Below are 26901 nucleotides of genomic sequence, written 5' to 3'. Positions count from 1 at the left end.
TCAAAAAAATCCCCAGGACCGATGGTCCCCACCGGGAGCCAGGTCCTTCTACACTAGGCAGAAAAAAACTGAGCTGCTGGATGCAGTGCGAGGGGTTATAGCCAGTAGGACCGCCCCCTGGGCGGTACTGTGCAGCTTTGCTGTTTTTACATGTTCTGCCTAGTCCTCTCCTGAAGGTGGCAATATAACCCTAAGGTCAAGATTAAAGTGCTGTGTCCGTCGATGAACAAAACAGAAAGTCTCTTTTTGAAGGATCCGAGGGAAGGCTGGATCTTAAAAACCTGAGGGGGAACTAGTTAAGGTGACCCACTCGTCCTGAATTATTGTTCTCCAAAATGTCTGCAAAGTGCAGCAGCCTTTCCCCCACCCGATGGAGAGGGTGCATCTCCTCAAAAGGAGGTTTTGGTGCTGGGTTTAGAAGAATTTTGGACCCAGGGCTTTTTCTGGCCCTGGCCTTGTGGCTTGCCCCTGGCTCTAGAGCCCTGTTGGCAGCAGAACTGCTTTGGGCACCGAGACATTTAAGGAAGCAGTCCCTGAGGTTTAAAACAAAAACAAAAAAAGAAGAGGGGTGAGAACAGCAATTAACAAACTTCACCCCAAACAACCAGAGCTCCTCAACGGAGGAGATGCAACCCTAAACAGCCACCTGCAAAACCTTGTGGCCGAAACAAGCATCCGAAGATGCACTCACATCAACCTTGTAAAAATTAGTGAAGGTGTGAGCCAGGTCGCCACCGTACATACCTGTGAGAAAAAAGCATGATGTCGGAAAGCCCAGGAGGCACAAATCACTCAGATCGAATGTGCCGTGACAGGAAAGGGAGGCACCCGCCCCTTCCAGGGAATAAGCCTGAAACACGATCCGTCTGATCCACCTAGAAATGGTGGCCGACGAGACCGCCAGGCCTTCGTTTGGACCAGTCACCGACACAAACAGTTAGTCTGACCTCCGAAACTGAGATGTAGCAGACAGATACACGCAACCTCTTTGGAATGCGACGGCCGAGGACACAAGGACGGAAGTACAATGTCCTCATTCAGATGAAAAACCGAAACCACCGTCGAAAAAAACGAATAGAGGATGAAGTATGGGGACTTGCAAGACAAGGCCGCCAACTCAGAAACCCTTTTGACAGATGTAATGGCCATCAGAAAAGCAACTTTCTGAGAGAGTGTCAACAGAGGATCTCGCTGATGTTCTCAAAGGGAGGTTTCTGAAGTACCGAGAGCACCAGATTCAAGTCCCACCGAGGCAGTGGTGGACAAACTGGAGGAGCCACATGTCGGACCCCTTGCACAAACATACTCACCAGTGAATGAGCCACCAAGGGTCATTGAAAAAAAACAGCAAAAGCTGAAATCTGCCCCTTAATGGTGCTTAACCACTTCCCGCCCGGCCTATGGCCGATTTACGTCCGGGAAGTGGTTACACAATCCTGACAGGACGTCCATGGACGTCCTGCAGGATTTCATGGGGCGCGCAGCGATCGGGGATGCGGGGTGTCAGTCTGACACCCTGCATCTCCGATCTCGGTAAAGAGCCTCCGGCGGAGACTCTTTACCACGTGATCAGCCGTGTCCAATCACGGCTGATCACGATGTAAACAGGAAGAGCCGTTGATGGCTCTTCCTCACTCGCGTCTGACAGATGCGAGTACAGGAGAGCCGATCGGCGGCTCTCCTGACAGGGGGGGTTCGCGCTGATTGTTTATCAGCGCAGCCCCCCCTCAGATCGCCACCCTGGACCACCAGGGTAGGGCAAATAATAAAAAAAAAAAAAGCATGAAAAAAAAGTCTGAAAAAAAAGCATTAAAAAAAAAAAAAAGATGCCACAAATGGGCACTGACTGGCAACATGGTTAAATCAGTGCCACCCTACAGTGTCCATCAGTGCCACCCCACAGTGCCCATCCATGCCCAGTGCCCACCTATCAGTGCCCATCTGTGCCACCCATAAGTATCCATCAGTGCCACCCATAAGTGCCGCCCATGAGTGCCCATCTGTGCCGCCCATGAGTGCCCATCAGTGCCGCCTATGTGAGCCCATGAGTGCCCATCAGTGCCGCATACCAGCGCCGCCAATCAGTGCCACCTCATCGGTGTCCGTCAGTACTACCTCATCGATGTCCATCAGTGCCATCTCATCGGTGCCCATCAGCATATCAGTGCCCGTAATTGAAAGAGAAAAATTTATTTACAAAAAAAATTAACAGAAAAAAATAAAAACGTAATTTTTTTTCAAAATTTTCAGTCTTTTAGTTGTTGCGCAAAAAAAAAAAAAAAAAAATCGCAGAGGTGATCAAATATCACCAAAAGAAAGCTCTATTTGTGGGGAAAACGCCAATTCTGTTTGGGTACAGTGTAGCATGACCGCGCAATTGCCATTCAAAGTGCGACAGCGCTGAAAGCTGAAAATTGGCTTGGGCGGGAAGGTGCGTAAGTGCCTGGTATGGAAGTGGTTAAGGCAAGTTTCTGATCACTCTATGCTGTAAATAAAACAGGATCCTGGAAACCAAATATGCCCGTGGACGCCACCTCATCTCCTCACACAGAGATGTAGACCTTCCATGTGCAATGATAGATCTTCCGGGAAGATAACTTCCGTGCCCTCAGTATGGTGGACCTTACTTATCAGACAGGCCTCGGTCCCTTAGTACCTGGCATTCAACAGCCATGCCGTTAAAGCTAGCGACTGTATGGCAGGATGAAGAATGGGACCTTGCAACAGAAGGTCCTCTCGCAATGGCAGTCGCCAAGAGGCATCCGCCCCCAGGCGCCCTAGGTCGGCGTACCAGGGACGCCAAGGCCAATTAGAATCACCGGAATCCCTTCAGTCTCCACTAGCAAGAAGTTTCAGTGGGGGAAAGGCATAAATCAGCCGATACTGTCCCCACGGGGCCACCAACGCATCCGTCGCAGCCGCTCAGGGATCCTTTGACCTGGCCCCAAACCTCAATACCTTCTGATTGAGTCGAGAAGCCAGGAGATCCACGTCTGGCGTGCCCCATCTCAGGCAAGGAGTTGAAACACATCCGGGTGTAGTGACCACTCACCTTGGTCCAGCATCTGGGGACTTGGGTAGTCCGCTGCCAGCTTTCTACGCCTGGAGTGTATACGGCAGATAGAGCCGGCACCCTCCTTTCAGCCCACCGCAGGATGTGAGCGACCTCCAATGCTGCAGCCAAGCTTCTTGTTCCTCCCTGATGGTTGACATACGCCACCGATGTGGCGTTGTCCGACTGGATCCTGACTGGAAGCCCCCTTAGCCTCTTGTGACCATGTGGAGAGGCACTGCCTGATCGCCCAAAGTTCCAGTACATTTATCAGCAGGCGGGATTCTTCCTGTGGCCAGCGACCTTGTGTTGACTGAACATCCCAACACCCCCCCCCCCCTAACCGGTCAAGCTGGCGTCCGTCGTGATCACCGTCTAGTCCAGTGTTTCTCAACTCCAGTCCTCAAGGCGCACCAACAGGTCATGTTTTCAGGCTTTCCATTATTTTGCACAGGTGATTTGATCAGTTTCACTGCCTTAGTAATTACCACAGCCGTTTCATCTGAGGGAAATCCTGAAAACATGACCTGTTGGTGCGCCCTGAGGACTGGAGTTGAGAAACACTGGTCTAGTCCACAGCCTTTCACTGGGAAAATCAGTGTGCTGTTGCTTCTCTTCCCTCTAGATTTTATGCAGCTGAGAACAGAGGGAATGTGATCACATATATACATACACACACACACACACACACACACACACACACACACACAATATATATTAGGGTTTGACAAATTTGCTTGGAATCTAGGAGCCAGCTAAAAAAGTTAGGAACCAGAAACGCACGCCGTCCTGCCGAGCTTGCGTGCAGAAGCAAACGCATAAGTGAGTAGCGCCGACATATGAAAGCGGTGTTCAAACCACACGTGAGGCATCGCCGCGATCGTTAGAGCGAGAGCAATAATTCTAGCCCTAGACCTCCTCTAACTCAAAACATACAACTTGTAGAATTCTTTAAACGAAGCCTATGGAGATTTTAAAGGGTAAAAGTTTGTCGCCATTCCACGAGCGGACGCAATTTTGAAGCGCGACATGTTGGGTATCAATTTACTCAGCGCAACATTATCTTTCACAATATAAAAAAAATTGGGCCAACTTTACTGTTGTCTTGTTTATTAAAAAAAAGTATATTTTTTCCCAAAAAAGTGCGCTTGTAAGACCGCTGCGCAAATACGATGTGAAAGAAAGTTTGGCCATGTCTGCCATTTTATGCTCTAGGGTGTTAGAATAAAAAATAAACAATGTTTGGGGGTTCTAATTAGAGGGAAGGAGATGGCAGTGAAATCACAGGGGAAGCTCCATTAGTCTTGTCATGCCAACGGCCACCACAAGATGAAACCAGAGCACAGAAGGATAGGCCTGCAGAAGGCCGCAAAGCCGCGATCGCGCGGCGGGGGAGCACAGAGACACAGAATGGGGTATCCCGTGTCTCTGTGCGCCCCCACCTCCCTCGCCGTCTGATCGCGTCAGGCCGCGCCGGCCGGTAATTGAGGCCGCAGCTTTCTGCAGGCTTACGCTTCCTTCCCTAGGCCGCTAATTCTAGTCGCCATTTGCGACCTGGCGCCCAGATTTTGTCGAGCCCTGATAGATCGATAGATACACACACACACACACACACACATACATATATACACATTACATATTTTTCAATTTTAAACTGAATGGGCCATTTTACAAGGTCGTCATTTACAATCACTTTAACGTTTCATAAACAATTGTGCAAGGTTTTCATTTCTTAATGATCTTACACTTTTTTCACCCCATATCTAGGGGAACACTGAGCCATATATTAATTCATATAAATATCATTACAGGCTTAAACCAAACCATTTAAAAAACATAACTTTAGTAATTGCTTAACCACTTAAGGACCGCCTCCTGCACATTTACGTCGGCAGAATGGCACGGCTGGGCACATGCACGTACAGGTACGTCCTGTGCTAGTGCCCAGCCGTGGGTCGCAGTCGCGCGCCCGTGACCCGCTCCGAAGCTCCGGGACCCGATCGCCGCTGGTGTCCCGCGATCGGTCCCCGGAGCTGAGGAACGGGGAGAGCTGTGTGTTAACACAGTTTCCCCGTTCTTCACTGTGGCAACGTCATCGATCGTGTGATCCCTTTTATAGGGATACACAATCGATGACGTTACACCTACAGCCACACCCCCCTACAGTTAGAAACACATATTAGGTCATACATAACCCCTTCAGCGCCCCCTTGTGGTTAACTCCCAAACTGCAATTGTCATTTTCACAGTAAATGCATTTTTTGCTGTGAAAATGACAATGGTACCAAAAATGTGTCAAAATTGTCCGACGTGTCCGCCATAATGTCGCAGTCACGAAAAAAAAAAAACGCTGATCGCCGCCATTAGTAGTAAAAAAAAAAAAAATGCAATAAAACTATCCCCTATTTTGTAAACGCTATAAGTTTTGTGGAAACCAACCGATAAACGCTTATTGCGATTTTTTTTTTACAAAAATAGGTAGAAGAATACGTATCGGCCTAAACTGAGAAAAAAAACGGAGTTACTTACCGCTAATGTCCTTTCCCAGGAGTCTTTCAGGACAGCCACCTTAGAGAAAGATCCCGGCTCCTCCCCTCTCAGGAAACACCGCCTTCAAAGAAGTATTTAGGTCACATCCTCCCACCGCCCTTCAGTTCTTCACGAGCACCTCCGGCCAACTGGGGAGACACAAGAACAGGTCATACAGAAACTTTTAATCTTACCTGATGGCCTTATGTGATGAGTCTTCAGATATCCAATACCTGGGTGGGTCCCGGTGCTGTCCTGAAAGACTCCTGGAAAAGGACGTTACCGGTAAGCAACTCCGTTTTTCCCTAGTTCGTCTTTCAGGACAGCCACCTTAGAGAGGATAAGCGAGCACCTTACCTTAGGGGGGTGGGGGGGGGGGCTACTGCCTGCAAAACTTTACGACCAAAGGCCTGATCTTTTGCTGACAGCAAGTCCAGTCTGTAATGTTTCACAAACGTGCTGAAGCTGGACCACGTTGCAGCCCTGCAAATATTCTCTGGAGAAGCACCAGCCCACTCTGGGGGTTCCAATCCCCCTATCACATAAGCCTGCACAATAGCTGACCTTAACCATCTGGCTATAGTACGCCTGGAGGCTTTGGACCCATTCCTAGCCCCTGAAAACAAAACAAAAAAGGAGTCAGACTTTCTAAACTGACTAGTGCTTTCTAAATATTGAAGGACGCACCTCCTGACGTCCAAATTATGAAAGATACGTTCCTGTTCCCTCACCGGGTTTGAACAAAAGGTGGGTAAAATAATATCTTGACCTCTATGAAACCTCGAGGCCACCTTTGGCAAAAAGGCCGGATCAGTTTTAAAAATCACACGATCCGGTAAGACCTGAAAAAAGGGAGCCCTAATAGAGAGGGCTTCGAGTTCACTTACTCGTCTTGCCGTGGTAATCGCCACCAAAAACGCAGTTTTGAGGGGGGATTAGCTTTAAGGTGCAGGACCCTAAAGGTTCAAAAGGTTCCCCTGTAAGGGCCTGTAAAACTAAAGAAAGATCCCATACCGGGAATAAGGCAATTCCAACTGGCCTCTCTCAGCCCCCGTTTTACTTACCTCACCGCTCGAAAGTCCCGGGCGCGTGCTTGTCATCTTGTTCGGTTCCCAGCCTGGCCGTTGATTGGCTAGGCTGGGCAGATTGATAGCAGCGCAGCCATTGGCTGGCCCTGCTGTCAATCACAGCGGATGACGCGGCGCGCCAGGGGGCGGGGCTGAGTGATACAGTCGGCGGCTATGCCCGCCGCTGTATCACGGGAGCGCGCTCGCAAAAGCTTTCCACCATGCGAGGGAGCTCGCATGAACGTGGAAAGCTTTTGCGAGGAGGAGCCGAGACAGCCGCCGAGGGACCCCAGAAGACAGGATTCGAGGCCACTCCGTGCAAAACGAACTGCACAGCGGAGGCAAGTATAACATGTTATGTTATTTCTTCCTACAGCTTAGGAGGGTCGCAACCAGGCGATCCGAAAAACCCTTGCCCCTCAGCAATTCCTCCTTTAGAAGCCAAGCTGCAAGATTCCACCTGTCCACGTGAGGACAGCAGATTGGACCCCGAGTAAGAAGGTTGTCCTGGGCCGGCAGAATCCAGGGAGGTTCCACGGCCAGGTTTTTTAGAACTGAGAACCATGGTCTCCTGGGCCAGTGTGGGGCAATTAAAATGAGGGTTGTGTTCTCCTCTTGCAACTTCCTCAACACTGCAGGAATCATTACTGGAGGGGGGAAAGCATAGCACTTGGAGAACGCCCATGTCTAAACCAGTGCATCTATTCACAATGCCCCGTCCCATCTGTTCAGGGAAAAGAAGAGATCTGTTTTGGCATTTTGCCTTGAGGCAAAGAGGTCCACACAAGGCACCCCTCACCTCCGGATTATCATACTGAAGATCTCCTGGTTCAAGACCCAATCGCCTTCCCTCAACGTTGTCCTGCTGAGGAAGTCCGCTACCTGATTCTGATCCCCCTTCAGGTGGACTGCAGATAGTGAAAGCACATTGAGCTCGGCCCATCTGAGGATGTCTTCCGCCAGCAGCCATAGAGAGCCGCTTTTTGTGCCCCCCTGCCTGTTGATGTAGGCTACTGCTGGGGAGTTGTCCGACCGGACTCGCACATGTTGCCCCAGAAGTTCTACCTGAAAGGACCTGAGCGCCATGGCTACTGCCTTCAGCTCTCTCCAGTTGAAGGATCTCTGCTTCTTTTGATTCCCAGGTGCCCTGTAACCACTGGGGACCTAGGTGCGCTCCCCAACCTGTGCCACTGGCATCGGTCGTGACTGTCTTGGAAACTAGTAGAATCCATTCCAGACCCTGGGACAAATTCGCTCCTTTCTTCCACCACCAGAGAGATCGTTTGACCTGATCTGGGACCAAGATCAGGGAATCCAATGACTCCTGTCTGTGGTCCCAGACCTTCAGAATGAAAAGCTGAAGAGGGCGAAAATGTAGACCCGCCCACTGGACTGCTAGGAGCGTGGAAGTCAGTAAGCCCAGGGCTGACATAGCCTTTCTTACTGAAACCTGACCGCTTCCCTACAGAAACAAGATGGCTTTGTCCACCTTCAGGACCTTCTCTGGGGGAAGAAAAACCCTTTGTTCTGTTGAATCCAACACGTACCCTAGGAAGGAGACCTTTTGGGACGGAACAAGGTTGGACTTCTCCAGGTTTAGGAGCCATCCTAAGTTTTCCAGGATGTCTCTTGCTATCTGAAGATCCCGGATCAACTGCTCTGGAGAGGATGCAAACAGGAGAAGGTCGTCCAGGTATGCGACTATTGAGATCCCTCTGAGCTGCAGGAAAGCCAAGACTTCCACCATCACCTTGGTGAAGATTCGGGGGGAAGATGATAGGCCAAAGAGGAGAGCTCTGAACTGTAGATGTCCCAGTCCTTACTGCTAGTCTTAGGAATTTCTGATGGTCCTCTGCTATGGGGATGTGTAGGTACGCATCCTTTAGATCGATCGATGCCATGAAGCAGTTTGGTGGAAGAAGAGCTTTCACCGAATAGATCAAGTCCATTTGGAACCTCCTGTAAGCGATGGAGATGTTCAGAGGCTTCAGATTTAGAATGAGTCTGAATTTCCCCGAAGGCTTGCGAACCACAAAAATGTGAGAATAAAAGCCTTTGCCTATCTCCGTCGTTGGGACCTGGACTATCACCTCTTGTTCCTCCAACTCCTGCAGGGAGGAAAGAAGAGCTGAAGATCTTGGCAAGTTGGTAACCAAGAGTCTGAGTGGGGGGGGGGGGGGGGATTTGAGAACTCCAACTTGTATCCCCTTCTGATGACCCCCAAGATGAATTGATTGGAGGTGATCATCTCCCACTGTGGGAGGAAGGCCCCAACCTTCCCCCCACTGTTACCCTGTCACTGGGTCTTCTTGGGCTGTTCAGGGGGGGGGGGGGAATTGCCTCCCGTCGCCCTTTCCCCTTCTGTCGCCAGACCCTCTTTTGGGGACTTGCTTTAGGGGCTTCCAACTTCCCTTGAAATTGGAACTTCTTTTGGTCGTCCCCCAAATTTCTTTTTAATGGGGAATGCCTTCTTTTTGTCAGCCGTCCAATCTAATACGGCCTCCAGGCCAGGTCCAAACAATAAGTCTCCTGTGAGAGGAATACCACAGAGCTTTACTTTGGACGCACTGTCCCCCTGCCATGTTTTAAGCCACAGGGCTCTTCTTGCCGAGTTGCACAGGGCTGCGGATCGTGCAGACATACGGACAGCTTCCGCTGAGGCATCCGCCAGGTAAGCTACCTTGAGTAGCATGGGGAAGGAGGAGAGGATAGTATCCTTATCTGTACCTGCTTCAATATGCCCCTTTATTTGAGTAAGCCAATACTCTAAATTGCGGGCCACTACAGTGGCTGCCATAGCAGGTTTAAGGTTACCCTGCGAGGAGTCCCAGGACTTCTTTAAAAGAGAATCCATCCCCCATATCTTCAAAAGCCAAGTCCATATGTCTAGAAACCTGGGAAAAAGCCGCGTCCAGTTTAGGGGACTTGTTCCAAACTAAGATTTTCCTCTTTTCAATGCCTTTGAGAAGAAAGGTTTCCTTTCCGGATCCTGACATTCCTTCTTGATGGCATTGACCAGAACATCATGGACCGGGAACACTTTTCTCTTCTGTTCCCCCAAGCCCTTGTACATTTGGTCATGCAGTGACAGCGGTTTCTTTTCCTCCTGAATCCTCAGAGTGGTGTGGATGGCTGCCAATAGATCCTCCACCTCTTCTAGGGAGAGTTTGTACCGAGAGGTTTTTGTGGACTCCCCGTCCACCCTCTCCGCGTCAGATTCTCCCTAAGAACCTGAAGAATCGCTGCCTGCATTTTCCTCAATCTCCTCTTCAGACCCCTCCGGTTTCTCAGCACTACTAGTGAGAATCTCCGTTAGGTCAGGTGAAACCCTTTGCTGTGCTGGAGGAGGATTGCTCTGGGGCAACTGAAAATTAGAAAACATTGTCTGAAAAGACTGAAAAGTGCTTGAAAGCTCTTTAACTGAAGCCGCCAGATCTACCCCCTGTTCTGCTGCCTGCTCTCTTACTAGCCCATCAATACATCCCCTACAGAGGGCTTTGGACCAAGACTCCCCCATTGTGGTTCTGCATACAGGGCACTTCTTTTTAGAGCCATGGAGCGATTTACTTGTATATTTCTGAAACAAACAGAAAAAACAAAGAAAGCAGCATTAGGCCCAGACCTACAGCAGTACTGACAGGGATCACCAGGAGTGCCAAGCCCCAGGACCAACCATCACCAGGGACCCACTCCTAGAAGGGAACACACCCGTGGAGCTAACAGGAATTTAGGTGAGGGAACACCACCCCAGGGTTCCACTGACCTTAGCTTGGCTGGTGCTATCATCCGCAGGGGCTGTCTTAGAAACCTCCGTCTCCGACATCCCGGTTTGAGGAAAAGTGGTCTCCGGCCTCCAAACGCTGCCACGCCAGCTAACAGGAAAGGCCGCACCAGCCGAGTGCCTGGTCTGTTTTCTAGGCCACGTCCGGAACCGGAAGATGCGCCTCGTGTGAAAGAGTCCGCCCCCGCTGGAACTGACGTCACCCGCCATCCGGCCAGCCACCGAGCTCCACGCTGCTGCAAGACAGGAGGGACTCAGACTTTTCACACAGCGCCCCCCTGGGCAGAAGAAGTACAGACCTTCTAGCTTACGTCCTTCCAAGGAGACGCTGAGCTGCACGGTGGCGTAGCAGGTAAACTGGCTCCCTCGCCAACCTGGCGCCAAATTCAAAAACACTAACAGATTCTTGGCTCCTCTCTCTGACATAATTGCCTTAGCCTCCCTAGCCATCGGCCCTGGTTCCCCGGCGGTGTCTCCCCACCGGAGGAAACACCATAACTGAAGGGCCGGTGGGAGGATGTGACCTAAATACTTCTTTGAAGGCGGTGTTTCCTGAGAGGGGAGGAGCCGGTATCTCTCTCTAAGGTGGCTGTCCTGAAAGAGGAACTAGGGAAAAAAATGTTTATATATATTTTTGGGGGATATTTATTATAGCAAAAAGTAAAAAATATTGCATTTTTTTCAAAATTGTCGCTCTATTTTTGTTTATAGCGCAAAAAAATAAAAACCGCAGAGGTGATCAAATACCACCAAAAGAAAGCTCTATTTGTGGGGAAAAAAAGGACGCCAATTTTGTTTGGGATCCACGCCTCACGACCACGCAATTGTCGATTAAAGCGACGCAGTGCCGAATCACAAAACCTGGCCGGGTCCTTTAGCTGCCTAAAGGTCCGGGTCTTAAGTGGTTAAAGGAGTTGTAACAAAAAAAAAAAAAAAATTTGCTGAAATTACTGTTTACAGGGTATAGAGAGACATAATAGTTAACTGATTCCTTTTAAAAACGATTAAAAATAGATAAAAATCAATCATAATGTACCTGTAGTTTCTAGTTTCGTTTTTGCATGTTTCCTGCTTCTCTGCTGTACAGAGCCACAGAGCCAACACAGGTCAGTGATGGTTTGGAAAACGAAACTGATTGGTGCTGTGGGGTTTTAGACACACAGTAATCACACCTCCTTGATTAGTGACCACAGAGAGAAAGCTCCCAGTACTGTGGTTACCAGGAAACAGACAACCAGGAAGTGTGGCGATCAGAGAAGAATTACAACAACTTGAGAGCAAAAACGAACAATGAGGACATGAAAATAGCACTGCATTAAGGTAAAGGAAGCTATTAAGATAAAAAAATAAGTTCCTTTATAAACCCTTTAATGGACAGACATTTACTGTATGCAAAGAAAGTTTTTCTACATCTGTCTAGAGTTCATCAGTAATAATCAAATTTATGTCTCTTACCAGCTGTTCCCCTGAGAGCACTTCCAGAAGTCGAATGAGCATCCTTCCATCTCTCAGGTCATTATACAGATCAGAAATTCTACACGTGACCCGAGCAAGGTGGGAATTAACCCATTTTGTAAAGGTTTTCTTTTGGACAGCTTCACGTTCATCTGCAGAAACACAGATTGAAATATGCATTAAAAAAAAAAAAAAGGCAGAAAATATGAAAAAAAAAAAAAAAAAAAAAAAAGGGAGAGAAGGACTACTGCTTGATTTTAGCTACAAGTTGGTTATATAAATATAATCAAGGTCTTGAATTACAAATTAAAAAAAAAGGATTTAGGCCAGGTTCACACCTATGCGAATTGAGTGCGGCTTAAACCGCATCTAATTCGCAGGACATTTCAAAATACATTGTTTTCAATGAGGCTGGTTCACATATGTGCGATGCATCTGCACTGCGCATTGCCTCCAAACCGTGTGCGGTTTTTATGTCTTGCGGTGCGGCTCAGGTGCGAATTCAGTAACATTATCTTCTATGGGTACGCAGCTGAATTCGCAGATGTGTTCATTTCTCTTCAGTATTTGTCTCATTCAGTTCAATACACTTCCCCCCTCCCCCTCCCCTCTCCCAGGTCTCCAAATTCGCACCTGATCTGCAGCTAAAACGCAGTTGATCTGCAGAACACCTTATAGAGAAATTCGCAAAGACAACGGAGCTCCAAAACGCAACGCACTAGTGTGATTCAGGCCTTAAAGTGATCCTAAAATCAATTTTTTTTTCTGTGTAAAAGCATGTTAATCTTACCCGCTCTATGTAGTGGTTTTGCACAGAGCATTCAAAAACCTCCTCTTCTCAGGTCTCTTAAGGGGCTCCTGGCCCCTCCCTCCTGCTGAATTCCCCCACAGCAAGCAGCTTGCTATGCTACGGGGGCACCCGAGCCAATGCTCTGTGTGTCAGTTCAGACACGGAGCCGTGGCAGGGCCCCGCCCCCTCTCTCCTCATTTGCTCACTGACTGATTAACAGCGGGAGCCAATGGCGCGTCACTGCTGTCTCAACCAATGAGGTAGGAGAATCCCAGACAGCCAAGTCTTATCTGCAACATCGCTGGATCGAGAGTCTCTGGTAAGCAATAGGGGGGCTGCTGTACACAGAAGGCTTTTTATCTTAATGCATATAATGCATAAACAAAAAGTGGCAAAAAAAGGCTTAGTCTGCAATATGTAAAAAATAACTACAGCGCTAAATTAAATACTCAAAAAAATATAACATTAATAAATCACCAAATAATAAAAAGCTGCAAAAATATTTTGTAGTGGGTCAAACAAAGTAAAGATGTGTATAATATGTAAATATTGCGCTAATTATTAACTTAATTAATGATGCCAACCGTGCTACAACAGTGATTCAAACAATATAGGAACAAAACCACAAAATGTGTCCAATTGTGTATAAGATGTGCACCAGTGTTTCAAATAAAACAACAACACCCAGTTCAGTGCAGTGATAGGAATAATCGATGTAATCTCAGGCACACTCCTGCTTCACAGATGGGGGATCTCCTCCACACAGACACCGCTCATGAAAAGGAAAGGAGACAGCTCATTGCACAGATGGTATGGCACCAAAAAGAAACAAAAGATATTCCTCTAGAAATGGCACACTCACGCTACCGCCGTTCAAACAGAGCATAGATATCCAATGCACCAATCCTCCATAGAGCCGCTCAGCTGATGTTGTATCTACTCATTCGGATCCACTGTCCGTCCCGCTCGTAGCTCCTCCCCCACGCGTTACGTCAATGGTCACTTGACTTACTCATGGGTCACTCCCCGTCAGCTCTCAGCTGTTGATATTTATAGTCAGTGAGGCCGACAGGTAAAAACGGGAGCGAAGGAGTGATTACACATCATCATCATTGCTGGCGTTCAAAGGATTAAACATGCATTGTACAAAATATCTACTGCATGTTGGCAATTTTAATAAGAACTAAAATGTTTAATACTTTGTCTAAAAACCTTATCTAAAAGACATTACCGGTTTTAGCATTAATAGACACTAGGGATATGCATCAAGGGCATAGCAGCCTCTAGTGGCTAAAGACAATATTACAACTTATATTGCAAAAAACAATATCAATTAGACACAAACATAATCGCATTAATCACATACAGTTATAAATATGCAATTACAAATATACAATTAGAAATCCCAAATATATTACAATTTAAAAACTCATAGGTACTCTAAAATTAAATTAAAATTAGATTTAAAATTTAAAATTTAAAATTGCAGAGAGGAAAAGGTTAAGTAAATATTAAACTAAATAGATACACTATCACAAATTCTTAATTAGTTATCAGAGATGAAACAATTGAGGTCGAATTCTATATTTAACCCATTGGGCGATAAAGACCTCATTTCGTGTATCCATCTTGATTCTGTTTGGCTTAAGGTCCGTACCATATGGCTACCTCTCCAATGGGGGTTGTATTTAGCAATTGCCCAAAATTTAAGATCTTTGGGATTCATATTATGGCACAAAGCAAAATGACGCGACACATTATGATTCGGAAAGCCCTTTTCAATATTTTGAACGTGTTCCCTGAGCCTCTTCCATAGAGGTCTTTTTGTGCGACCAATGTACTGCAGAGAACACGAACATTGTAGAGCATAGACAACACCCTCCGTTCTACATGTTATTAAGTCTTTTATTTGATATGCCTTTTGTGTAACATTGGACGTGAAACTGGAACATTTTTGACCATTAAAATTGGTCTTTTTGCAGGCAAAACACCTTTTACAAGGAAAAAAACCTTTTCCCTGAAAGAAGGTAAGGGTATTTGATTTGGTGGGGGGGTCGGGTACATTTTTTGCCACCAAATCCCTCAAAGAGGGAGCACGTCTGTAGATTACCCTTGGCATACTTGGAAGTATACATTGCAGCTGTTGGTCGGCTTGCAATATAGACCAATGCCGTTTAAAGATCAATTCCAGTTGTCTATGTTGGACATTATAATCCAGAATTATTGGTACATTGTCATCCATGGTTTTGTTTATAATCTTATCTTCAATTAGTGTCTCTCTCGGTATATCTAACACGTTTTTTATTTGCGTCTGTATGAAGCTACTGTCATACCCTTTTTTGGTAAATCTCTCGCCAATCCAGTTGGCTTGTTCCAAATAAGTCTGGGGGTCGGTACAATTCCTGCGGATTCTTACTAACTGACCTTTCGGTATGTTGATGAGCCATGGATCAGGATGGCAGCTATCTACCGGAATATAACTGTTCCGTTCTACCGGTTTGAAAAAGGTTTTGGTAATAATCTTTTGAGCTTCAAGTGTAATTTCTAAGTCCAGGAATTGTATCTTTTTATCATTGATGGTATAGGTAAGTACAATGTTTTTCTGATTAAGATTCAATTTCTCAAAGAATTGGACTAGTGATTCCGCATCTCCCTTCCATATGAGGATACAATCATCAATGAATCTTTTATATAAAACCAATTGATCTGGCAAGTTCTGATAAATGGCGACTTCCTCCCACTCGGCCATAAAGACATTGGCAACACTAGGTGCGTATTTAGCTCCCATACCAATGCCATTTAATTGCCGGTAATACTTTTGTCTATACCAAAAATAGTTATGTTGTAGGCCGAATGCCAGACATCTCAACACAAATCTATTCTGTCTAGACACAAGTGACCCAAAGTTTAGTAGGGGAGGGTATTTACAATATTAGTGGAATTGAACTAACACGCACGGAACTTTTAACTCTTGATAAAGGGCTCAAGTTTGCACCAAAACGCAACTTAAGCAAATTTGATGTCTATGTAGATATACAGAAGTATACCAGGAAGCTAAATATCAAAAAATATATGATGAACCAACCTATTAAAGGAGTACAGGACCAAAATCCTTTGGGGAGAGTTCAACATAGTCAACTGAGGAATAAATCATTATTTAATCCACAAGTCCACAATAATGAACATGTTGAAGTTTTTAATAAATTGGTACTCAGAGACCTGGACAAATTGAAAGTAAAAAAAGTCCCTGATTCCACAAGTATACATAAAGGAATAAAAGAATTAGAGGAAAATAAACAGGTCATAATTAGACCTGCGGATAAAGGAGGAGCTATAGTGGTACTTTCAAAAGAATATTACTATGAAGAATTGGAAAATCAACTGCAAGATTCCAGCACATATATTAAATTGAGAGGAAATCCTACAAATGAATACAAGGAAGAACTAATTGATTTGGTACAAAGAGGAATGGACAAAGGAGTACTTCATAAAAGAGAATCCAAGTACTTAGTCCCTGATAATTGTAGGGTCCCTATTATATATACAATTCCGAAGATTCATAAGGACCCTTTAAGACCTCCAGGGAGACCCATTATTAACGGTATCCAGTCCATAAATGCAAGATTAGGACAGTATGTAGATAAGTTCATTCAACCTTTGGTCCCACAAACTAGGGCTTACCTAAGGGACACCAAACATTTGATTCAGATTCTGGATACTGTAAAAGTTGAAACATCAGAGAACTATCTACTAGCAACAGCTGATGTGTCCTCGCTCTACACTATTATAAATCACATAGAAGCGATCCAGGCATCTAAATGGGCTCTAAACAAATTTGGGTCACTTGTGTCTAGACAGAATAGATTTGTGTTGAGATGTCTGGCATTCGGCCTACAACATAACTATTTTTGGTATAGACAAAAGTATTACCGGCAATTAAATGGCATTGGTATGGGAGCTAAATACGCACCTAGTGTTGCCAATGTCTTTATGGCCGAGTGGGAGGAAGTCGCCATTTATCAGAACTTGCCAGATCAATTGGTTTTATATAAAAGATTCATTGATGATTGTATCCTCATATGGAAGGGAGATGCGGAATCACTAGTCCAATTCTTTGAGAAATTGAATCTTAATCAGAAAAACATTGTACTTACCTATACCATCAATGATAAAAAGATACAATTCCTGGACTTAGAAATTACACTTGAAGCTCAAAAGATTATTACCAAAACCTTTTTCAAACCGGTAGAACGGAACAGTTATATTCCGGTAGATAGCTGCCATCATGATCCATGGCTCATCAACATACCGAAAGGTCAGTTAGTAAGAATCCGCAGGAATTGTACCGACCCCCAGACTTATTTGGAACAAGCCAACTGGATTGGCGAGAGATTTACCAAAAAAGGGTATGACAGTAGCTTCATACAGACGCAAATAAAAAACGTGTTAGATATACCGAGAGAGACACTAATTGAAGATAAGATTATAAACAAAACCATGGATGACAATGTACCAATAATTCTGGATTATAATGTCCAACATAGACAACTGGAATTGATCTTTAAACGGCATTGGTCTATATTGCAAGCCGACCAACAGCTGCAATGTATACTTCCAAGTATGCCAAGGGTAATCTACAGACGTGCTCCCTCTTTGAGGGATTTGGTGGCAAAAAATGTACCTGACCCCCCCACCAAATCAAATACCCTTACCTTCTTTCAGGGAAAAGGTTTTTTTCCTTGTAAAAGGTGTTTTGCCTGCAAAAAGACCAATTTTAATGGTCAAAAATGTTCCAGTTTCACGTCCAATGTTACACAAAAGGCATATCAAATAAAAGACTTAATAACATGTAGAACGGAGGGTGTTGTCTATGCTCTACAATGTTCGTGTTCTCTGCAGTACATTGGTCGCACAAAAAGACCTCTATGGAAGAGGCTCAGGGAACACGTTCAAAATATTGAAAAGGGCTTTCCGAATCATAATGTGTCGCGTCATTTTGCTTTGTGCCATAATATGAATCCCAAAGATCTTAAATTTTGGGCAATTGCTAAATACAACCCCCATTGGAGAGGTAGCCATATGGTACGGACCTTAAGCCAAACAGAATCAAGATGGATACACGAAATGAGGTCTTTATCGCCCAATGGGTTAAATATAGAATTCGACCTCAATTGTTTCATCTCTGATAACTAATTAAGAATTTGTGATAGTGTATCTATTTAGTTTAATATTTACTTAACCTTTTCCTCTCTGCAATTTTAAATTTTAAATTTTAAATCTAATTTTAATTTAATTTTAGAGTACCTATGAGTTTTTAAATTGTAATATATTTGGGATTTCTAATTGTATATTTGTAATTGCATATTTATAACTGTATGTGATTAATGCGATTATGTTTGTGTCTAATTGATATTGTTTTTTGCAATATAAGTTGTAATATTGTCTTTAGCCACTAGAGGCTGCTATGCCCTTGATGCATATCCCTATTAATGCTAAAACCGGTAATGTCTTTTAGATAAGGTTTTTAGACAAAGTTTTAAACATTTTAGTTCTTATTAAAATTGCCAACATGCAGTAGATATTTTGTACAATGCATGTTTAATCCTTTGAACGCCAGCAATGATGATGATGTGTAATCACTCCTTCGCTCCCGTTTATACCTGTCAGCCTCACTGACTATAAATATCAACAGCTGAGAGCTGACGGGGAGTGACCCATGAGTAAGTCAAGTGACCATTGACGTAACGCGTGGGGGAGGAGCTACGAGCGGGACGGACAGTGGATCCGAATGAGTAGATACAACATCAGCTGAGCGGCTCTATGGAGGATTGGTGCATTGGATATCTATGCTCTGTTTGAACGGCGGTAGCGTGAGTGTGCCATTTCTAGAGGAATATCTTTTGTTTCTTTTTGGTGCCATACCATCTGTGCAATGAGCTGTCTCCTTTCCTTTTCATGAGCGGTGTCTGTGTGGAGGAGATCCCCCATCTGTGAAGCAGGAGTGTGCCTGAGATTACATCGATTATTCCTATCACTGCACTGAACTGGGTGTTGTTGTTTTATTTGAAACACTGGTGCACATCTTATACACAATTGGACACATTTTGTGGTTTTGTTCCTATATTGTTTGAATCACTGTTGTAGCACGGTTGGCATCATTAATTAAGTTAATAATTAGCGCAATATTTACATATTATATTAGTCTGCAATATGCCACAGCATTTTTTGGTTTTATTATTGGGATTTTCTGTAAAGACACTGTCACTTTGTACATTCAGGGTAGAGTCTTACTATCCCACCTACCTGTTCAACTGGATTGCGAACCTTGGGCCACCGCACCCCCTGGACTTAACGAGCAACTCCGTTTTCAAACTTTCCTAGAAGGCTTATCTAGGATGGGTGGGTGTGAGAAGGAATGATTGTTCCTGTACGTGCCCTTTCCGAGAGGGCTTTCCTCCTCCCATCTCCCCCGCATATATTATAATGGGCAGCACGTATAGGTTTTAATACGGATTACTTGGACGCCTAGGTGAGATATGTAATCTTGACCCCTTTGATTTGGACGTATATGGGGGATTTTTTGATCTTGACATATGTGCATATTTAGTACTTGAAATGGTATGATCAAATTATGTTATTTGAGATTGTATGACCCCTATGTCTGTATTTGATTACCATCTTAATCATCTTGACTCTCCCTTGCCTGTCTGATCCAGGGATTCTATGCTTGGACCGGCTGGGGCCTGTCATTGGCATTGGCCGGGACAGCCTCCAAGGGATGGGTCTCCTATCCTACCCGGCACACATAGGCCTCCCTTCATAGTAGAGCTGCACGATTAATCATTTACTCACCCTTTCGTTTCCACGCTGGAGACGCACACACCCTCTGGCCAGGGTCTCAGCTCGATTGGATAGAGTGAAAGCAGCACAGCCATTGATTCCCGCTGTCGTTAATCAAATCCAATGACGCAGGCGCCTGGGCCGAGTCCGGCATTCTCCGTCTATTGATGCAAATGCTGAACTCGGGAGCGCGCGCACAGTAACCCCCAGGGAGAGCGCTTCTCCTAGGGGGGTTTTCCGTTGTGGGGGAGGAGCCGTAAGCGCCTTTGGGGGACCCCCAGACGGGGAGGATCAGGGCCATTCTGTGCAAAACCAACTGCACAGTGGAGGCAAGAATGAGATGTTTTGTATTTGTAAACAAGGGTTTACAACCCCTTTAAGGGGTTAATCCTCTGTATTGTGTAAAAAATAGGATTCTTGTACTCGCCGTAAAATCCTTTTCTCTGAAGTTCATTGACGGACACAGCAACTTAAATCTTGACCTTAGGGTTATATCGCCACCTTCAGGAGGGGACTAGGCAGAACATGTTAAAACAACAAAACTGCACAGTACCGCCCAGGGGGTAGTCCTACTGGCTATAACCCCTCACACTGCATCCAGCAGCTCAGTTCGTCAAAAAGCAGTACAAACAGAAAAAAAATAAAAAGGAGGAAAGGTGGGTGCTGTGTCCAGCAATGAACTAAAGAAGAAAAGGATTTTACAGCGAGTACAATTGACGCACACAGCAACTTAAATCTTGACCTTAGGGACATCCCCAAGCAATGTCAAAAAACGAGGGGTGGGAACAGCAAACAAACAAAAACTCCACCAGAGCGTCTCAACGGAGAAGTTGCAACCTTAAACAGCTGCCTGTAAAAACTTGTGGTCGAAGGAAGCAGATGCGCCCACATAAACCAAATTTTTGTTAAAGTGTTAACGGATGACCAGGTCACCGCCTTACACACCTGGGAAACTGACGCTAGATGTTGCAAAGCCCAGGAGGCACCAATTGCCCTGGTCGAATGTGCCGTGACAGGCAAGGGAGGCACCTGCCCTTTTAAGGCATAAGTCTGGATCACGATCTGTCTAATCCACAAATGGTGGCCGATAAGACAGCCAGGCCCTTCTTCGGACCAGCTACCGACACAAACAGTGGGTCTGAACTCTTAAACGGAGCCAAAGCAGACAGATACACCCGAAGAGCCCGGACCATGTTCAAGGAATGTAAAGCAACCTCCTTCGGGTGCGACGGCTGAGGACACAAGGATGGAAGCACAATGTCCTCATTTAGATGAAAAGCCAAAACAACCTTGGGAAGAAATGAAGGCTGCAGGCGCAGCACCGCCTTATCCTTGTGGAGGATCAAGTAGGGAGACTTGCAAGACAAGGCCACCAATTCAGAAACACTACTGGCAGATGTAGTAGCCATCAGAAAGGCTACCTTCTGAGAGTGTCAATAAGGGAATCTCCCTAATGTTTTCAAACAGCGGTTTCCGAAGCACCGAGAGCACCAAATTCAAATCCCATGGAGGCAGCGCTGGCCAAACCGGAGGGGCCACATGTCGAATCCCTTGCACAAACATACTCACCAATCAATGAGCTGCCAGGGGCCGCTGGTAAAAAAAAAAAAAAAAAAAAAAAAAAAAGGCAACCAAGGCTGAAATCTGCCCCTCAATGGTGCTTAAGGCAAGTTTTTGATCCACTCCCTGCTGCAAAAAATAGCAGGATCCTGGAAACCGAATATGTACGAGGACGCTACCCTATCTCCTGACTCATCTCAGAGAAGATGACTTCCACTTCCTCAGCATGATGGAGATTATCAAATCCGACAGGCCTCGGTCCCTTAGCACCTGACCTTCAACAGCCATGCCGTTAAAGCCAGCGATTATAAAGCAGCATGAAGTATAGGGCCTTGTGACAGGAGGTCCTATCGCATCGGCAGTCGCCAAGGAACATCCACCACCACCCGAACCAGGGATGCCGAGGCCAATCTGGGGCAATTAGAATCACTGGAATACCCTCGGTCTCCACTCTGCGAAGCAGACAAGGGAGAAGTTTTAGCGGAGGGAAGGCATAATACCCCAACCTCAATACCTTCCGATTGAGTCGATAAGCCAGAAGGTCCATGCACTCAGGCAAAGGAGTCAAAATACATCCGATGTAGCGACCATTCCCCTTGGTACAGCATATGACGACTTGGGTGTCAAACACAAGGCCCGCGGGCCGAATGCGGCCCACCAGGTCATTTCATGTGGCCCTCGCACCTCTCCTGCAGCCGCAGAAGAGCTCCAGCACTCCTGCAGACCCTTACTTTATGCTTTCAAGCAATGCATCCAGCTTCTTCCCAGCAGCATAAGGAAAGAGGGGTGCACTGTGATGTAAGGAAGAGTGGGGGACTCATCTTCTGATGGTGGGGTGGCTCTTGACATCTAATATATGGGGAGGGGATGCACTGGACATCTAATCTTACAGATACAATCGGCCCTTTTGAGGGCAATCATAATGCTGATGCAGCCCCCGATAAAATTTAGTTTGACACCCCGACTAAGGTAGTCTGCTTGCCAGTTTTCTACGCACAGAATGAACACGGCCGATAGAGCCGGCACGCGCCGCTCTGCCCACCGCAGGATGTGAACGACCTCCAATGCTGCAGCCAAACTCCTCGTGCCTCCTTGATGGTTGCCATACGCCACTGCCGTGGCATTGTCCGACTGGATCCTGACTGGGTGTCTAGAATCAAGCCCAGATACTCCAGGCGTTGTCGGCACCAATACAGACTTCTGGATGTTTAGAACCCAACCAAACTCCCAAAGAGTCTGACTGGTGATCGCTACATCCTCCTCTAATTCTAAGGCGGAAGCTTCTCTCAAAAGGTAGCCCACGATTGCGATTCCGTGCTGTCTCAGCAAGGCCAGAATCGGCGAGCACCTTGGTGAAAACCCTTGGTGCCATCACCAGGCCAAAGGGGAGAGCTAAAAATTGGTAATGCTCGTCCCTAAACGCAAAGCGCAGAAACTTCTGATGCCTGACGCATATGGGGACATTGATGTCAAAGGACGTCAGAAAATCACACGGATGGAGTGCAGGAACCACCGAGCGAACCGATTCCATCCTGAACCTTTGTACCTTTACAAAGCAGTTGAGGTCCAGGACCGGACAGACTCAGTCTTCCTTTGGGACTACAAACAGATTGGAATAGAACCCTGAAAACCTTTCCAGCAGCGGTACAGGTACTATCACCCCACGTCTCAGCAGGTCTTGCACTGCCCCAACCAGGGAGTCTCAGCGCACCGGAAGAAGATGAAGGTTGGAGGGAAAAAAAAACAGTTTGGCGGACAAGAAAGAAACTCTTGTATCCTGATACCATCAGTTCGCAAACCCACTGGTTGGAAAGGAGGCCCACCGAGCTTCAAACTCCCGAAGGCGACCACCCACCTGAGAGTCGATCGGGGGCAAACCTTCATGCAGTTGTAGATTTGCTTGCAGGCTTGTGACACCAGGGACACTTTCGTCCCTCAGCTGGCGCCTTGTCGGCCTGGAAACGCTTACCTGCAGACCCAGGCGGGCCGGAGAAGCCCGTTGCTTTTCCAACTCATGGTGCAACAATTTTGCCCATTCAGTAAGTGTCTGGGACACCAGGGCTGTGGCTAAGACTGACCCCACCACTGCAAACATGGACCGGGCAACCACCTCGGCCCTCCTATAGGCAGGGTCCTTAAATGCAGGAGTCCCCTCCACCGAAATCGTGGTTACCTTATTTAACCTGGAAACCGAGGGGGGGGGGTCCACAATTGGGGGAGATGTCCATTTTTTCAGGAATTCTCCACAAAGGGGTAAATAAACGTATCAAAGTAAGTTAGGTAGGGAAACATCATAGCCGTGCAGGCCGGCTTGTGGGACCCAAAAGGGACCGATACCTCAGTAGATACCCCTGCCGTATCCTTCATTTTCAGGGTATCCCGCACTGCTGTGATAAGTGCTCCTACAAGCGCTCTTTCCTGTGCTAACCCGGACACAAAGTCATCCTCACTGTCCGAATGGTCCTGGTCTGCATCCTCTGAAAACGTCAGAACAGGGGTCGTTTGCCACAGCAAGGCCCGAGTCTGAATCAGAGGTTTCCCCAGAAGATGGTGGGGGGGGGCATTTTTTACCCCCCTTGCACCCGCATGCCACTACCACCCTGGCAACAAAGAACCCCAGGACTGCCGACAAAGCATCCACAGGCACCCCAGGTGCACCGGTTGCCACAATAGGGATGTCTGGGGAAGAAGCGCCAGCTTCTGAGGCCATGCTGACCCACACTCACCTGACACCCATTAAGGACCCAAGGCATGCGTGCCCCCGGGGCTGCATAGCTCACCGGCCACCCCTGGATCAGACGGGGTATGTTGTGGCTGACCCAGCGCATAGCTAGGGCCTGCTGGGGAGACTACTAGGATTTATATTATCCAGCCTGGCTGTTGATAGTGGATCACAGGAAGTGATCAGAAATCAGGAAAAAAAAAAAAAACACAAAAATCCCCAGGACCAATGGTCCCCACCGGGAGCCAGGTCCTTCTACACTAGGCAGAAAAAAAACAGCTGCTGGATGCAGTGTGAGGAGTTATAGCCAGTAGGACCGCACCCTGGGCGGTACTGTGCAGTTTTGCCTAGTCCTCTCCGGAAGGTGGCGATATAACCCTAAGGTCAAGATTTAGTTTCTGTGTCTGTCAATGAACGAAAAAGAAAGACTGTTTTATCCTGTATGCAACGATCCTTCCCCCTCCTGCACTGTATCTAGGGAAGGCCAGCTAACACAGGCAGAGTAGCCAACCTACACATGCTCAGTTGTGTTTTTTATGCTGTAGAGCAGTGGTTCTCAAATACCTCCAACAGGCCAGGTTTGCAGGTTTTCCTTTATCTTGCACATGTGCTTTAAATCAGTTAATGGCTTGGTATTTTGGACAGCTATTTTATCTAAGAGGAATTCCCAAAACATGGCCAGTTGGGGGTACTTGAGGACAGGGTTGAGAACCACTGCTGTAGAGAATGTTGTTGAGCCAAACTAGCCAGGTCACACGATATTGACATCACAAATGTGGGCATGTATACAGGCTGCAGTGGAAATCTCCTCCTTCCTGAACTCTCAGCACTGGAGAAACTGAAGTTTATCACCGACTGTGGTATACAGATCAGCCAAAAAGGTATATAGTGGCAATATTTTTATGTAAAAAAAAAAAAATAAAGATTTATAATTATAATTTTATAATTTTATATTACTGGGTTTAGTAACACTTTAACCTGCTTTGTGCAGTGGTTTTGCAGAGCAGCCCAGGCACTCCAGGCCCCTCCCTTCTGCCTAGTGTCCCCTGCTATGGGGGCCACCCAAGCAGGCTCGCTCCCGACCCACTGCTGCGTGTGTCCATTCACACCCCAAGTGTGGCTCGGCCCAGCCCCCACTCTCTCCTCACTGGCTGTGATTGACCGTAGTGGGAGCCGCTGTCTCAGCCAACAAGGGAGAGTGGGACCCGGGAGAGGCGGGGCTCTCGTGCACATTCCTGGGTCAAGATGTGGCTCAGGTAAGTTTTTGCACACAGGTTTTTTACCTTCAGGCATAGAATGCCTGATGGTAAAAAACCTTGAGCTTTACAAACCACTTTAAACTATTTCATCAAATATATTCCACCACTGCCCAACCAAATGATAAGACAAACAGCTTCATTTTTTAACAGGTCTGTTTCAAAGTATAAGAGCAGTGTTAATTGAACGAGTTGATTGCCACTTTAAAATAAACTGCATTAAGATCTGTGTTCAACATTTATACACCGAAGCTTCACATGCTTTAAAAAAAAAAAAAAAAAAAAAAAAAAAAAAAAAAAAAAAACACAGCACACACACACACAGAAAACAGCAAATCCAGCAAAAGAACGCAACCTACAATTGCATGCCAATGGATGTGCATTATGCCCAAAGCTTACATGAGTGCACTCTAAGAAAATATTCACAAGTTGCCAAGATCATCAATGATTCTATAAGTACTAAGAAGAAACAGTAAAGTGTTACCGCAGAATACATAAAGCTTGAGCTAACTGTGGCCACTATGCAGACTGCATCTGTGCTTGAACAGGACACAGCCAATATAATTTGAAGCTTACGGAAACTAACAATGTCTAACACCACCCATACAACCAAATTAAATTGCATAAGCCATGTTACAAAAACCAGAAATACAGGTTCCATCAAGAAATCACATGTCTCATTTTACAGGGAGCGGCCATAGGGGTGGGGGGGTAGTGGTGGAAGAAAATTATATTGTAAGCATTAGGAAAGCCTCTAACCTCTATTTACAATGGCAGAAGGGGAAGATTTTACACAGGGTGGCATAAAATGATGTCATAATTAAACATGACATCACACACAAACACACCCTTATTAAACACAGTCGGCATGAACATCAGGAGGAAGCAAATTATACTAGCATATGTGGATGGGTGGTTGAAGGTGTAAATGATTTAGAAAGCACAGAAAGGTTACCCGAATAGCTCATTTAAAAAAAAAAAATGCACCACAAGAATAGAAAAATAACAAAAAATTAATGCACACTGACCAATAAATTAAAATAACTACTCAAAACAGCGTACCAAATTAAATACAACACACAAGTTCACAACCAAAGTACCGAATATGACAAGGGATTAAAATAAAAATGAATAATTAGGACATTGGTGGGGGGGGGGGGGCTACTTGCACAGCCTTTAAAAAAAAAAAAATAATAATAAAACTACCATTTTTCTTTAGCTTGCACAGAAATGTCAACACCCACCTCTGCCTAGAAGTTATTAATCACCTAAATGATGTGATCAACTCCATATCTACTTGATTATTGTGAATGTCAAATCCATTTCAAATTCAGACTGTCTGCAAAGAAGACAGAAAAACCATCAGGCACTTGAGTTAATTTATTAAAAGTAAATGGGTGGTTCACTGTACATGGGGCTTTTTGCAAGGGAGTTTGCCGCAGAGCTTTGTGAATGTGTTTTGCAAGAAAAATAAAAAACAGCTTTTTGGCTTATATACGTTTATTGAATGACCGAAGTCAGCAGCGTTTAATCTTGTAGCTCCGATACAAATCCCCTTGCAAAGTGCAAGTTCCCTCTCAAAGAGAAAGATCAAAGTAAAGATGAAAGTAAAGATGAAAAACATTAAAAAGCGGAGCTCCAGCCCCCCTCTCCAAAAATTTAAAAATCAGCAGCAAATACTGACTTTTAAATATTAGGACACTTACCTCTCCAGGGATCCCATGATGTTGGCACCCCAGCCGATTTTTCAATTGGCTCTCAGGTGCTGCCAGTTCCCTACAGCGCATGCGACGCACACTGCACTTTGAGTGGCCCGGCGGTGGTGGAAGGAGGCCGGACCTCCAGGAGA

The 26901-nt window shown here is 45.9% G+C and overlaps 1 protein-coding gene across 1 annotated transcript in view; it reads right to left on the bottom strand.

The window, feature by feature from the left end:
* The window catches only part of SPTBN2 (spectrin beta, non-erythrocytic 2), a 904339-nt gene that overhangs the window by 387772 nt on the left and 489666 nt on the right, over positions 1-26901 (bottom strand). The window contains 1 exon segment of the mRNA XM_040328797.1: positions 11885-12036. Coding sequence (XP_040184731.1) covers positions 11885-12036 — 152 coding nt within the window.

This window comes from Rana temporaria, chromosome 11 (genome assembly GCF_905171775.1).
Source record: "Rana temporaria chromosome 11, aRanTem1.1, whole genome shotgun sequence".
Classification (NCBI taxonomy): domain Eukaryota; kingdom Metazoa; phylum Chordata; class Amphibia; order Anura; family Ranidae; genus Rana; species Rana temporaria.
Note: the sequence above shows the minus strand (reverse complement) of the source record. Positions and strands in the feature narration are given on the sequence as shown.